General features: G+C 49.2%; 1 protein-coding gene across 2 annotated transcripts in view; it reads left to right on the forward strand.

Annotated features, from left to right (window-relative positions):
- GANAB (glucosidase II alpha subunit) overlaps window positions 1-14,909 on the forward strand; it is a 32,591-nt gene that overhangs the window by 10,478 nt on the left and 7,204 nt on the right. For both annotated transcript variants that reach the window (XM_081840897.1, XM_081840898.1), the window contains 13 exons: window positions 2,143-2,242; window positions 2,683-2,776; window positions 3,010-3,106; window positions 3,358-3,538; window positions 5,284-5,437; window positions 6,218-6,453; window positions 8,144-8,270; window positions 9,555-9,634; window positions 10,065-10,208; window positions 11,601-11,697; window positions 12,941-13,042; window positions 13,846-14,089; window positions 14,573-14,637. In XM_081840897.1, coding sequence (XP_081697023.1) covers window positions 2,143-2,242; window positions 2,683-2,776; window positions 3,010-3,106; window positions 3,358-3,538; window positions 5,284-5,437; window positions 6,218-6,453; window positions 8,144-8,270; window positions 9,555-9,634; window positions 10,065-10,208; window positions 11,601-11,697; window positions 12,941-13,042; window positions 13,846-14,089; window positions 14,573-14,637 — 1,721 coding nt within the window. The remainder of the gene's footprint in view (window positions 1-2,142; window positions 2,243-2,682; window positions 2,777-3,009; window positions 3,107-3,357; window positions 3,539-5,283; window positions 5,438-6,217; window positions 6,454-8,143; window positions 8,271-9,554; window positions 9,635-10,064; window positions 10,209-11,600; window positions 11,698-12,940; window positions 13,043-13,845; window positions 14,090-14,572; window positions 14,638-14,909) is intronic.

Consider the following 14,909-nt stretch of genomic DNA (forward strand, 5'->3'; position numbering starts at 1 on the left):
GGGAGTTGTAGTTCAACAAATGTTCTCAGGCTCCATCAGCCCCGGCAGCATAGCCAATGGTCAGGGACGATGGAAGCCGTAGTCTAGCAGCATCCGGTGGGCAAAAGCTTCCTCATCTCTGGTTTACTGCCATGTAACATGTGGAGAAAGTATTGCGATCGTATCCGCCATTTGCAGGCTGTGATAAGCCTAAGAGACCAGCCTTGATGTCAGATCCAACCTGCTGATATGTTTCTTATGGTCTCGCAAAAAGAAGCAAAGAAAACAAATGAAGTGAAATTCCTGAATGTTTGTCTTTTGAAGCAACGTGTGCCAGTGTAGGAGACCAAGACCCATTTGGCCGCTCATTGCGTATAATGCATTTCTAGTTGCAGAAATGTTGGACTTTTTATTGCCTCTTTTGGTTATTCTCTGTGCTGGTTGGTCTTGGGAGGTTGCTACTAATAGAAATTATTTCATATCGGAGAGGGAGCTCACGCTTTTAAGTCCTTGCCAGAAGGACACGCTGACGGGCTGCTTGCTGCTGTCTCCTTTCTCTATTTCTGTGTAGACCATGTTTAGTCCTAGATGAGAGCTTGCGTACTTCCAAACCCATTGCCCTGCAGGATTTCCTTTAAACTCACACACTGTGCATCAGGGGTGTTATGTATGGCTTGGTGACAGTGATCCAATACATGAGAAGAGCCTTCCTTAGATTCTTTTCTCCCTTAAGAAGTACATAGAGTTGAAACTGGAAGTTGGAAGAAAGATGTCCTGTTTCAGCTCCATGGGCTTTTTTAAGTCTTAGATTAATTCCGCTATATGTGACTTTTACCCAGATCTCTCGGAAAAACAAGGTCCGTATGTGTGCTTTTCTCTTTCTGTCTTGTGGAGGGCAGGGGGGAGAGGGAAGTGGCTGGCGGAAGACCCTCACTCAAAATTCCAAATGTGCCCCCAGGCATTAAAAAGTTGATGTGCCCCAGTCTGAGGGGAACCATTGGCCTTCTAGATGCTGCTGGACAACAACTCCCATCATCCCTGACCATTGGACCACAGTAGGTGGGCCACAGATTCTCAGGCTTGTGAAGACCTTCACATACACACACACACACATACATGTAGCGGGCAGTTCCACTCTCTCTGAGAAGTGAGTGTAGTTTTCCAAATTTTGCAGCACCTTGGAATGCATTCCATACTGCTTACCTGCCCAGGGGGACCCCTTGGCACATCTGCTGATGAACCCACATGCATTTCGGAGGATATCTGAGTGAGCAAGTGCTCTGATTGTTCAAGGAGCCAGCTGTGCTTGTTTAGGGTGCCATCTTGTTTATGTGCTATCTAGCTGTTGCCCCACGCAAACCAAATGTGCCAAGAACACATTCAATATCCCTCTTCTCTGTTCTTTATGGGGTAAGGATAGTAATTCCTGGGGCAGCCGCTCCACTGTAAGACCTCTGAGGCCACAACCCCAGGCACACTTGCATCTTGAAGTTCAAACTCACTGAACACCACTGGGCTTGCTTCTGAACTGACATGCATTAGACCTGCCCGGTTTAGTTGTTTGGCCGTCTGGGTTTTCATCAGCTGCTTGTTAGATGTGCAGATGAAGAAATAACATTTCTAATGAGAAAACCACCCTTGCAAATAAGCCTAGAGCAGGCATAGGCAAACTCGGCCCCCCAGATGTTTTGGGACTACAACTCCCATCATCCCTGGCTAACAGGACCAGTGGTCAGGGATGATGGGAATTGTAGTTTCAAAACATCTGGAGGGCCGAGTTTGCCTGTGCCTGACTTAGACGCACAACTGCAACACCCCCTCCTTCTTTAGGCGCAGGACGAAAAGCGGCAAGTCCAGAATGGGATTGCCAACCATTTCCAAGAGCCCAATGGGTTTGGAGCTGAGGGAACCAGAGCCTGGTTTGCACTGTTCTCTGCCCCACAGCTGCCCACACTTCCCCTTCCCCTGCTAACTGGCTGGGCTGTGAATTGGTGTGTGCTGTGCTGCTTGTAGTGGACTAATGGTTCCAGCATTTCATTTGGGCTAGGACAAAGTTGGGATTTTGGTTTCCTTTTCCTTTCAAGCTGCCTGGATGGGGTCATGGGGTAGGTGGGGATTCTAGGGCTGAGCCTTCCTTTCTCCCCCTCCCTTATTTTCTTCCAGAGAACCACCAAAGGAACCTGCATCAGATGGGGAGGGGGCTGCTGAAGCCTCAGATGCCCCTTCGTCAGCAGAACAGGAGTCTACAGAGAAAACCGAGCAGGTGAGCACAGGGTGGGAAAAGTGTTCACCTGCAGTAGCAGTGAGGAACCTGTAGGCCTCCTGATGATGGGGGGGGGGGGGGCTCCAGCACAAAGCCCCAGCAACCATGGCCAAAGGGTGATGGGAGCTGTGCTCACCGACATCAGATTCTTCACCCCTGCTCTGCAGGGAATAAGGGAGCTGAATGCTGAACCATAATGACTGTGAAGTGAACCATAGTCATGCCAAGCCATGGTTTTTAATGAAGTGAATGAGCCTCTTGGGCTCACTCACTCTTCCCCCAGCCCTGCTCGGAGGAAATCTGAAGCTTCCAGTTCCAGTTTTGCTTAACCACAGTTTGTTGGATTCCAAGACTGAGAAGCAGTTAACAATAACTGTGGTTTGCGTGAAGCACATCGACTTGAAATGGTGGCTTGAATTTCCTTTGTGTTGTTCTCACAGGGTGAGGAAGCACCCAAAGGGGCTAGTGAGACAGAAGAAGAGCCAGGATCTTGGGAGGAAACATTCAAGACACACACGGACAGCAAGCCCAATGGTAAAGTCCTGTTAAGGAAGGCAATCCCAGAAGCATTTTGTTACTGCCCACTTGGGTTAATGGGCCATGGTTTCAGATCCTGGTTTAGTAGCCTCTTGCAAACCATGGTTTGTTGCCAGTGCTGCCAAACCCTGCTTTGGTATTGAAGTGTAAGACACCTTAATGCTGCTCCACTTGCCTTCTTCCTAGCCCCCCCCCCTTCTCACTCTCTCTCTTTCTCTCTCTTTCTGCAGGTCCAACATCCGTGGGGCTAGATTTTTCGTTCCCGGGTGTGGAGAACGTGTATGGGATCCCAGAACACGCAGACTACCTCCGGTTGCGAACCACTGAGTAAGCCTGGGGCCTGACAGTGTTAATAGCAATGGTGTTGGGCTACCCTGCGCACGCACACGCCCCCCCCCCCGATGGAGCTTAAGCAGTTGCAGGAGGGTTGTATGTGTGTGCCCTAGAGATTGGGGGGTGGGGGGTGTGCTGCTTTCCTAGGCACCCCAAATGGTGTCACGAGTATCAGGGAGGCAGCCGCTCCATTGGATTCTCCCTGCATTTCCCCCTACTGTTTCTAATTGCCAAATCCTTGGCAGGGGAGGGGACCCATACCGCCTCTATAACCTGGATGTCTTCCAATACGAACTTTATAACCCCATGGCTCTCTATGGCTCTGTTCCTGTTCTCCTGGCCCATAATCCCCAGCGCACTCTGGGCATCTTTTGGCTCAACGCGGCGGAGACTTGGGTGGACGTCACCTCCAATACAGCAGGCAAGGTACTGTTCCTCCAAGGGCGCATCACCCCTTTTACTCCTTGTGTAAAACATGTTTTCATTCCTGCGTTGCAGGGAGTTGGACTAGATGACCCTCGCTGTACCTTCCAACTCTACAGTTCTAGGACAAGGAGATGGCTATATTTTTCCTCCACTGTTGGCCATAGTATTCCTCCAAATACTAATTGCTCGGAATCACAGATGGGGAGAGTTATTGTCACGCAGACTTGCAGCTTCCCAGAGATCTACATCTGTTTGGCCACTATGAGAACAGGGATGCTGGACTAGATGGGCCTTTGGCCTGGTCCAGCAGGACTCCTCTTATGTCCTCCCTAGCTGAGACACATCACACGCACCTGCATGAGACCCAAAGCAAATTGAGGTCTATCGACTTATTCCTCATCCAGCTATAATGCAAACTATAGGCAACATCTGCACTGTACATTAAAAGCACTGTGATACCCCTTTGACGGTCACGGCTTCCCCCAAAGAATCCTGGGAACTGTAGTTTGCTAAGGGTGCCGAGAGTTGCTAGAAGACTCCTGTTCCCCTTACAGAGCTGTAGTGTAATTCCCAAAATTCCCAGGGAAGATGGATTGATTGTTAAACCAATCTGGGAAATGTAGCTCTGTGAGGGGAATAGAAGTCTCCTAACAACTCTCTGCTCCCTTTACCAGTTCCCAGGATTATTTGGGGGAAGCCATAATGCTTAAAGTGGTATCGTAGTGCTTTGAATGACTAGTACGGATGTGGCCATAGTTTCTTCTTCAGTTTCTTCTTCCATTATTAGTTGGTCTTTTCCACTTTGCTTCAGAACTGGCATCTCTATAGTGAGAGGAGCCTCCCCCAGTTTCAGTCCTGCCGGCTTCGAAGGAACAGAGCTGCCAGCTCTTAATCTATCACCCGTGCAATGTCCACAATAGCTAGCTAGGATGAACATTTCATTTGCCTCCCTGCCCATGTGTATTTCAGTGGCAGTTGAAAAGGGGATGAAGCACAACACCTTTGGCAATCTTCCCCCTGTTGCTGGTAGCTTGAAAGCGATCCTTATTGGAAGAGTGGCTATTTTACATCCTTTAAAACACAGAACTGAAATTTGTGTGTAAGCTCCCCTGGCAAAGTGCCTTTCATCAAGCACACACATACACACCCAATGCAAGCCATTCTGATTACCCACAATACTCGGATGTCAAGTGCACTTGGCTCTCCCAGACCCAGGAAGAAGGGGGCAGAGGCAGGTGGATGCCAGGGGCTGACCTGGTTCAGGTTGTCATTGCAAAGTGGCCTGCTGCAGAAGAGGAAGACAAGGCAATGCATGAAAGCTTGTTTATGTAAAGCCAAACTATGGTTTGTTATTCCACCTGAGCTGATTGAATAGTTTGTCACCAGAGCCGTCTTTCCCATAGGGCTTAGTGGTGTGTTGCACCAGGGCGCCCGCCTCTCGGGCGCCCCAGCAAGTGGGAGAGCTGCGCAGCTTTGCCGGCAGCCTCCCCTTTCCCTGCACACCCACCAGCTGTGCCCCGCCAACCATAAGGCTGGCAGGCGTGCAGCTTCCCTCCCAAGCCTCTGCAAGGATCGCTCTCCCGCAGCAGCATGGGGGAGAGTTGCCCCCCCCATGGCTTGCAGTGCACAGCTACGGCCACCCCAAAACTGTCCATGGTAATTTGGGGGCGCTGGGTGGATATTTGCACCGCGGCGCCCCATCTGCTAAAGACGGCCCTGTTTGTCATCCCCAAACTCTTTCGCAGACTCTGTTTGGGAAGATGTTGGATTACATGCAAGGAGGAGGCGAAACTCCGCAGACGGATGTTCGCTGGATGTCTGAGAGCGGGATCATAGATGTGTTTCTCTTGCTGGGGCCTACGCCCACTGACATCTTCCGACAGTATGCATCCCTCACAGGTGAGTGGGACAGAGATTGTTTACTCTGCTTCTGGAGGAAACTGGCTTTAAACAATGGCAGGGATTATCTATTTCCTTCTTACCATACTAATCCTAAGAGTAGACTGAAGTCAATGGCCATGATGAAGTTCTTTTTTTAAAAAAATTACTTTAATGAAATAAATTTTGAGTTCATCCAATAAACAGAAGACCCCCAAACAGATATACAAGTATGTAAATATCATTAAGCTTCTGCTACAATCAAATGACTATTTTCATAAACTTCCTAACAGTATACGTAGACTAGCATTCTCTTAATAAGGCTCCATTTTCCCCACAAAAAGCATGTCTGTCTCTCCTCTATGACCCTTACTATATTTATTAATTTTATAAGAACAATAATTTTATTGCTTACACCCTGCTCATCCAGCTGGGTTTTACCCAGCCAATCTGGGCAGCTTCCAGCACATAGAAAAACTTAATAAAATGCCAAACACTAAAAAATTTCCGATGCAATTCAACCATAGATTCAATATCCCAAACTTTACTGTTCTGTTCCTCCAAAGTAGGGGCTCTCATATTTTTTCCAAATGTAACGATTGCTCTAGCTGCAGTCCAGACTAATTTTCTGTCCCTAAGTCCATTGCTTTCAAGGGGTTTGCTTTGAGTTAGACTTAGTTGGAGGCTCCAGGACAAAGTAGGCCCAGCAGTCTGACTTGCTTTAAGGCAGCATTCTCTGCCCCCTCCCTCTGCGGGGATGAAGACGGGCAGGTGTCCTCGGCTGACCTTCCTTTCTCTCAGGAACCCAGGCCCTTCCTCCGCTCTTTGCCCTGGCCTATCACCAGAGCCGCTGGAACTACAACGACGAGGAGGACGTCAGCACAGTGGACAACGGCTTTGACGAGCACGACATTCCGTACGACGTCATCTGGCTGGACATTGAGCACGCTGACGGCAAGCGCTATTTCACCTGGGATCCCAACAAGTTCCCCCGCCCCCGGGAAATGCTTCAGGGCCTGGCAGCCAAGAGGCGCAAGGTGAGGTTTGAGGATACGTCCCTAGTTCTGGGACGCAGGTGGCGCTGTGGGTTAAACCACAGAGCCTAGGGCTTGCTGATCAGAAGGTCGGCGGTTCGAATCCCCGCAACGGGGTAAGCTCCCGTCGCTCGGTCCCTGCTCCTGCCAACCTGGCAGTTTAAAAGCACGTCAAAGTGCAAGTAAATAAATAGGTACTGCTCCGGCGGGAAGGTAAGCGGCGTTTCCGTGCGCTGCTCTGGTTCGCCAGAAGCAGCTTAGTCATGCTGGCCACATGACCCGGAAGCTGTACGCCGGCTCCCTTCGCCAAGAAAGCGAGATGAGCGCCGCAACCCCAGAGTCGGTCACGACTGGGCCTAACGGTCAGGGCTCCCTTTACCCTAGCTCTTAAGTTTCCCTGCAGGGACCTTGGAGCTTCCGCACACCCCACAATCATCTGACATGTGCCAGACATTAATGACATGTAACCATGGGCCTAGAGCCTGGGTGGGAACCTCCGGCAACAATGTGGCCCTCCAGGCCTCTCTATCTGGCCCCTGGGACTCTCTCCCCAGGCCACACTCCTCAGTGGCCCTGCTTTGCGCTGCAGATATTTTTGTGTGGCTGGCTGGCATGTGGCCTGCAGTTCTGATCATCTTCCTTTCCTGGATGGGGGATAGGGAGGGGTGCTTGAGTACTGTTGCTCCGCCCATTTTTGCATCTGATCTGGCCCTCCACTGGCATGTGGCCCTCAGAGGGTTACCCAGAAGGGAATGCAGTCCTAGTGCTGAAAATGCTTCACCACCCCTGCCTTCTTGTTAGCATCCATCTGTCCAGAGAGACAATGGAGTGTGCCTCCAGGGGTGAATTCAAACAGCTGTGTTAGCAACTTAGAACTGACCTCCCTGGGGCACAAGCCTGGACAGGGTGTAGGGAGGTCCTGGGCTGCCCAGAAGACAAGACCCTCCTCTTGGCCTCTCTGGTGTGGTCCAAAGGAAAGCAGGGCAATACACTCTGCAGGAGTTGCTGGAGGGAGGCGTACAAGGCGTCATCCCGCCGTTTTAGGGACTCCACTCCTGATTTCTGTAGGGTTTACGCCTTAGCCTTTTCTTCTCCCAAAGATATCCTGCAGTAGAGGCTTAGGATCAGAGTTTTCCTTCTCCTAGATGGGATACCTTCCCAGACTGACAAACCACATCTGCCCCTCACTTCCCTCTGCAGCACATGCAGACACCACATTATTGACCTTCGGACCCACTACAGTGGTACCTCGGGTTACAGATGCTTCAGGTTACAGACTCTGCTAACCCAAAAATATTACCTCGGCTTAAGAACTTTGCTTCAGGATGAGAACAGAAATTGTGCTCCGGCGGCACGGTAGCAGCAGGAGGCCCCATTAGCTAAAGTGGTGCTTCAGGTTAAGAACAGTTTCGGGTTAAGAACAGACCTCCGGAATGAATTAAGTACTGGTACCACTGTATTGGTATCACCCGCTCAGTCCTCCAGAACCTGCAGGGGAGGTCCCTAGTTTACCGAGGGTTTGAGACCCATCCAGCTTCAGTGCTCTGCATAGCAGTCTCCCCTGTCACTTGCAAACCCAGAATAAATGATGCAGAGGAAGACAAACAATTCGAATTTGGTCTTTCTCAAGGCAGGGGGCAGTTCTAGGCCCAACCACTTTAATCCCTGACCCCCCTGGTTTTTCTCAACTCAGATGGTGAGCATTGTGGACCCGCACATCAAAGTGGACAGTGCTTATCGGATCCACAACGAGATTCGCTCCCGGGACTTTTATGTCAAGACAAAGGACGGCAGTGACTACGAGGGCTGGTGTTGGCCAGGTGAGGAAAGCGAATTCGGTTGGTGAGGCAGGAGACTTGTTTTGCTGTACCCCTGGCATTTGGGGCCAGCCCCGACTGGCAGTCATGTGGGCCAGCCCTCTTGAGTGGCAAACCCCTGAGTGCCATGAAAGGGCAGCGGATTCTCAGCTTTCGTTATACATTTATAGCAGCCATCAGAATTTCCCATGGGAAAAGCTGCAAAGACAATAGGAAATCAAATAAAGTAGGTTTACTTAAGGAAGCTGAGGGAACAACTAAATATTGTAAAATGAACAGCTATGCTTAGAGACAAAGAAAGATTTAGAGAAGCTATAAATGGTTGGACTCTAGTAACACAATATTTAAAGAAACCTAAAACTAGCAATCTCAGGAGAAGGAATACATCACAAGTGGCCCTCCTGATGTTGCTGAACTACAACTCCCATCATTCCTCTCGGTTTGCCACACTGGCTGGGGCTGATGGGAGCTGGATCCAAAAACTTCTGCAGGGCAGGCACCACATTGACTAGCCCTGGAATAGATTGTATGCATTTTTAAATATAATTTACACACACCGAAATGTGGCTGGATTATGGCCAATATTTAATTTTGTAAATACAGTGGTACCTTGGTACTCGAACGGCTTGGCCCCTGAACAAATCGGCTCCCAAACTCCACAAACCAAGAAGTAAGTACTTTGGTTTGCGAACGTTTTTTGGAATCCGAACGTCCAATGCAGCTTCCACTTTAGTGCAGGAAGCTCCTGCAGCCAATCAGAAGCCACGCCTTGGTTTTCGAATGGTTTCGGGAGTCGAACCGACTCCCAGAATGGATTAAGTTTGAGAACCAAGGTACCACTGTAACTGACTATTCAGTGGCAATTTTAAAATCTATATATGCTATATAATATTTAAGCTATTAAGTAAATCTTAGGAGATCTTGACAAGCAAACCACTCAGAAATATGCATACGTCTACCAGCAGTTCTATAACAACAATTTTACTGATTTGTGTTTCTTAATATATTGCACTGTATTGATTATTTAATTGTTTATAGTGCACAATACATACTGTTTACCATTACTTTTATATGCTTGACTATAGATAACCTCAATGAAAGTGGTTTACAGAAAAGAATAAAGCAGCAAGATTCGTAGTAAAAACAAAACATTTTAAAAAACCAGCAATAAACTAAAAACACATCATTTTATTCTGCTTTTTTTAAAAAAAAGAACTATCATGTGTTGAATATTTGTTAAATCAAAACGGAAGGGTCTGGCCTAACTTTTTGCCTCCTTCTGCCCAGGCTCAGCAGGCTACCCGGATTTCACCAACCCAGAGATGCGTGCCTGGTGGTCCAGCATGTTTGGCTACGACCACTATGAGGTAGGCAGGTGGTTCACCTCTTTAGCCAGGGCCTTTTCAACTCTGGCTCCGGCCTGGTGGAACGCTCTGCCTCATGAGACCAGGGCCCTGCAGGATCTGATTTCTTTCCGCAGGGCCTGGAAGACGGAGTTGTTCCGCCTGGCCTTTGGCTTGGAGCCAATTTGATTCCCTCCCCCTCTTTTTTTTCTCTTTTCCTTTCTCCTCCTGCGATGAGGTTTAAATATTTTAATTTTGTTTTTAAGTTGTATTCATTCAATTTGTTTTTATTATTGCTTGTTAGCCGCCCTGAGCCCGGCCTTGGCTGGGGAGGGCGGGGTATAAATAAAAATTATTATCATTATTATTAAGCAGGCTCAGGCTTCAGTTTTGGCGCAGATAGCCCTTCCTGGGCCCTCCCCGCCAATTGGCTTTCCCTCTCCTTCGGCTTCAGGGCTCCATGGAAAACCTCTATACCTGGAACGACATGAACGAGCCCTCCGTCTTCAACGGCCCCGAAGTGACGATGCACAAGGACGCCGTGCACCAAGGGGGCTGGGAGCACCGTGACATTCACAACCTGTATGCATTCTATGTGGTGAGCGCTGCCTTCCTCTCCTACTCCCCCTTTCTGGGCCAAGAAAAGCTGAAGTCCACGACATGACCGGTCTGTTTACGAATGAAACAGCTTTTGCTAGCTTGCTCCCCTCCAGGGTGGCTGGGGTTGATGGGAATTGTAGTCCAAAGCATCTGGAGGGAACTGGGTTGGTGAAGGCTGGTTTGGAACATCTCTCTCGTTTGGTCTTCCAAGGAACTCAAGTGGGCTGGGAAGTAGATCAGGATCTGCAGGAAAGATCGCTGGATGCTTGCAGACGTATTTCTTATTCCCATGGCCAGTGATCAGGGTTGATGGGAATTGAAGTCTACCAGGCAGAGAGCCTTCTCAGTAGTGGCGCCCGCCCTGTAGAATGCCCTCCCATCAGATGTGAATAAAGATCTATCTGACTTTTAGAAGACATCTGAAGGCAGCCCTGTTTAGGGAAGCTTTTAACATTTGATGAATCATTGTATTTTAATATTCTGCTGGAAGCCACCCAGAGTGGCTGGGGAAACCAGCCAGATGGGCAGAGTATAAATAAATTATTATTATTATTATTATTATTATTATTATTATTATTATTATTATTTTGGTGGGTAGGGGGTGGCACAGGCTTCTCAGGCACAGGACCTGGGAGACCCCCTAATCCCCACTCAGCTGTGAAGCTCTTGGGCAGCCTTGGGCTAGACACTGTCTCTCAACCTGACCTACCTCAGAGGGTGTTGTGAAGACAAAATGGGGAGGAGAACCATGGATGTCACCTTGAGCTCCTAGAGGATAGGTGGGATAGTGAATGAATGAGGTCACCTAGTAAGCTTTGTGGCTGAGGGAGAGTCAATCCAAGGTCTCTATGGTCTAAGTTCTAACTGCTAGAGCACATTTGAGGAAACTAAGCAGGCATGAATCTGATCAGTACTCTGGATGGGAGACAGACAAATCATAACTTCTAAAATTTAAGAGTTGGATAAATTATGACCAATTAGGTTGTTGCATTCCCCGCACAGATTGGTGCAATTCTTCTTCTACATAAAAACGATTGATTACAGTTCTGCACACTTTTGTTAGTCACGAGGAGGGGCAAGGCGGTGAGCCAAGCTTCTCAGATTTCAACAGCCCCTCGCAGGAATCCAAGCATGTAGAGCCATGAGGGCTAGAAGCTTGCTTTATTTTTTTAAAAAAAACAACAACCACAAAGCAGAATTCTGCACCTAGAACCACATTCTGCGCTTGGTCCTGCGTTCCGTCAGAATCATAATATATATACATGTGCCATATTCTGTTTGATGAGGGAGGCATGGGCTGCAAGGTTTCTGGGCTTGGGTTCGGGTGTTAAGTTTGATCACAGTTTGAAGTGTCCCCATAACACTTCTTTTTTTCCCCCACTGCCGGCAGCAAATGGCAACAGCAGAGGGGCAGGTGAAACGGTCGGGAGGCTTGGAGCGTCCGTTTGTGTTGACTCGCGGCTTCTTTGCGGGCTCACAACGCTACGGTTAGTGGTGCATGAGGAGGGAGGAGGCATTGCTCAGTGACAGAGCACCTGCTTTGCATGCAGAAGGTCCCAGGTTCGGTCCCCCGTGGCACCTTCAGGTTGGGCTGGGAAAGACTCCCCGCCTGAAACCCTGGAGAGCTTCTTCCAGCCATTGGAGACCATCCTGAGCTACCTGGACTGATGGACTGGCCCTGTACAATATGGCTTACTGTGCAGCAGACCTGTAGGAAGAAAGGTGGGATATATTTAACAAATAAATAAGACAGAGAATCATAGAACTGTAGAATTGGAAGAGACCTCAAGAGTCATCTGGTCCAACCCCCTCCATTGCAGGAATATTTTGCTCGAACTCACGACCCAGCTGTCAAGGTAGTTTAAAGAACATGGCACAACATTAAAATAAAAAAGAACCAGTTTGCCATGTAAACTCTGCTGCAGGTAAAGGTAAAGGGACCTCTGACCATTAGGTCCAGTCGTGGCCGACTCTGGGATTGCGGCGCTCATCTCACTTTATTGGCCAAGGGAGCCGGCATACAGCTTCCGGGTCATGTGGCCAGCATGACTAAGCCGCTTCTGGCAAACCAGAGCAGCGCACGGAAACGCCGTTTACCTTCCCACCAGAGTGTTACCTATTTATCTACTTGCACTTGACGTGCTTTCGAACTGCTAGGTGGGCAGGAGCAGGGACCGAGCAACGGGAGCTTACCCCGTCGTGGGGATTTGAACCGCCAACCTTCTGATCGGCAAGTCCTAGGCTCTGTGGTTTAACCCACAGCGCCACCTGCTTCCCAGCTGTCAAGGTAGTTTAAAGAACATGGCACAACATTAAAATAAAAAAGAACCAGTCTGCCATGTAAACTCTGCCGCAGAGGTTATACCAATTCAGTAAAGACTATTAAGCTGAAAGCTCCTTAAGGAGCCTGCGGTGTGCGTGGAGAGGGCAGGCATCCAGATTATAGGCAGACTTCCAAGGCAGAGCTGAGGACACCTTTGACCTTCCAAATGTCGTTGGACCCCAACTCCCATCAGCCCCTGCCAGTATGGCCTGCGGTGAGGGGTGATGCGAGTCCAGCAGGTCAGGGTCACAGGTTAGCCTCTTGTGCTCTAAAGGCTGTCATCAAGGAGTTGACAAAGCCGGCCTTCCTGGGGAGGGAGTTTCAGAGCCTAGGTGAGGACACAGGCTAAGAGATGATCTGTGCACAGGTTGTTCGCTATTGCACCTTCTTGTTGTCACCCTCTGTAGGGGCTGTGTGGACAGGTGACAACGCAGCGGAGTGGGACCACTTAAAGATCTCCATCCCCATGTGTCTAAGCCTGGCTCTTGTGGGCATCTCTTTCTGCGGAGGTAAATCCTGCCAGGTTCAGATACCCCGTGTTGGAGAAGCTGGTCCGTGGCTTCGTAATCGTTAATATGGCTTCCGAATGCTCTAGACATTTGGCCTACTTACCATATAACGCTAAACTGTGGTTTAATTCTGCATGGATGAGCCTCCATAAGTCTGCGGGAAGCATCAGACTCCTCACGCCCCCATCTCTTCCCCCTACGTGGCAAGGAAGAGGACATACACCAAGTTAGAATCTCAGCTTGGTATTACATACAAACCGGGAGTCATGCTTTACAGGAAACAATGGTTTGTAGCTGAACAAGCCAAATGGTTTGCTGGAAACCGCGACTTGAAAATTGTAAAAGCCACTAAGCTGAGGTTCATTGGAAGTGAAACTGAATTCAGCAGAAGTCATCTTGCCAGCTGCACAGGAGGGGGGGGGTCACATGAGGCCAACATTTGATTTGCTGCCACGGGAGGCTCATCCACGCGCTTTGATGTTACTTGTGGACACAACCACAACTTGTGGGAGGCCTCAGCTGAATTCAGCCCTCATGACTCTCCCCAGGCCACACCCTTTTACTAGGCCACACCCCTTGATTTGCTTTGCATCCTGCTCAAGTTTTTGTTTTGGTCAGATGTGTCCAACTTATGATAGGCTTGCAAGTTCCCCATCTCTCCCTTAACCATCCTGGCTCTCGTTGGCTTGTTAGAAGCAGAATGCCAGACTACTTTGACCCTTGGTTCCAGCTGAACTGGGCCACTCTTGGATTCTTAAAGGATATTAAAAGTCTCGATCTTTCTCCTGCCTTCCCTCCTCCAGCTGACGTGGGTGGCTTCTTCAAAAACCCCGAGCCGGAGCTGCTGGTGCGCTGGTACCAAGCAGGAGCCTACCAGCCTTTCTTCCGGGCGCATGCCCACATGGACACCACCCGCCGGGAGCCCTGGCTCTTTGGCGAAGAGAACAAGGCCCTGATCCGGGACGCTGTTCGCCAGCGCTATGCCCTCCTGCCCTTTTGGTACACCCTCTTCTACCACAGCTACCGTACTGGCCAGCCTGTAATGAGGTGAGCGAAATGGTGTGAGGGGGTCTCTCCATTTTAGCAAAGGGTGACTTCAGCTACCTTCTCGTAGACTGGCTATATAGGTAGGTGGTCCAGCAGAGGTGCTGTTACACAAAGCAGGGGCAGCAACCCTGAAAGCCTTGCCCCAGGTTACTAGCTGTGGAACAGCTGCTCCACCTCCAGAGACCTCTGCCTGAAAGGAATGACAGCTTTGAGCAATGGAAAGCTGAAAGCAGACCAGAACCTCAGAAATGGCATGAAATCTAATCTGAGTGATGCCTGAAGCCCTAGATTATTATTATTTTTTTCAGATTTCTAGCCAGCTGCAAACCAGGGTTTATCCATTCACACATTGCACCAAACCAATAGTTACGTTTCCTCAAGCCTGGCTTGGTGTGATGTGTGAAATCAGCTGCTATGGCAGATGGTGCTTTCCCCACTGCTGTGTCTCTGCTGCTATCACAACTCTGTTTTCCCCCTCCACAGACCTCTTTGGGTGGAATTTCCCCAGGACGCTACAACATATGCCATTGATGACCAGTATCTGCTTGGTGAGTGTGGTGAATCCCAGGGTTGATGTTGCTTCACTTCCTGTTTTCTGGCAAGAATCTTTGCATTTTAACTTCCAATAGCCATTTTGGTTCTTGAGCATTTCAACTGAGAAGTTAGGGGCACATTTCCTTGAGTTATCTTTTCTGTGATCACCAGGTTCTATACATTTTTGTACCATGGGGATATTTGCAGGCCCTGCAAAGTCTTCTATATCCTAGCTGCTGCCAGCAGCCATCTTACCTATTCTTGAGATTATAAGCATTGACTTTTT

The sequence above is a fragment of the Podarcis erhardii genome, assembly GCF_964252035.2.
Source record: "Podarcis erhardii genome assembly, chromosome: 15".
NCBI lineage: Eukaryota > Metazoa > Chordata > Lepidosauria > Squamata > Lacertidae > Podarcis > Podarcis erhardii.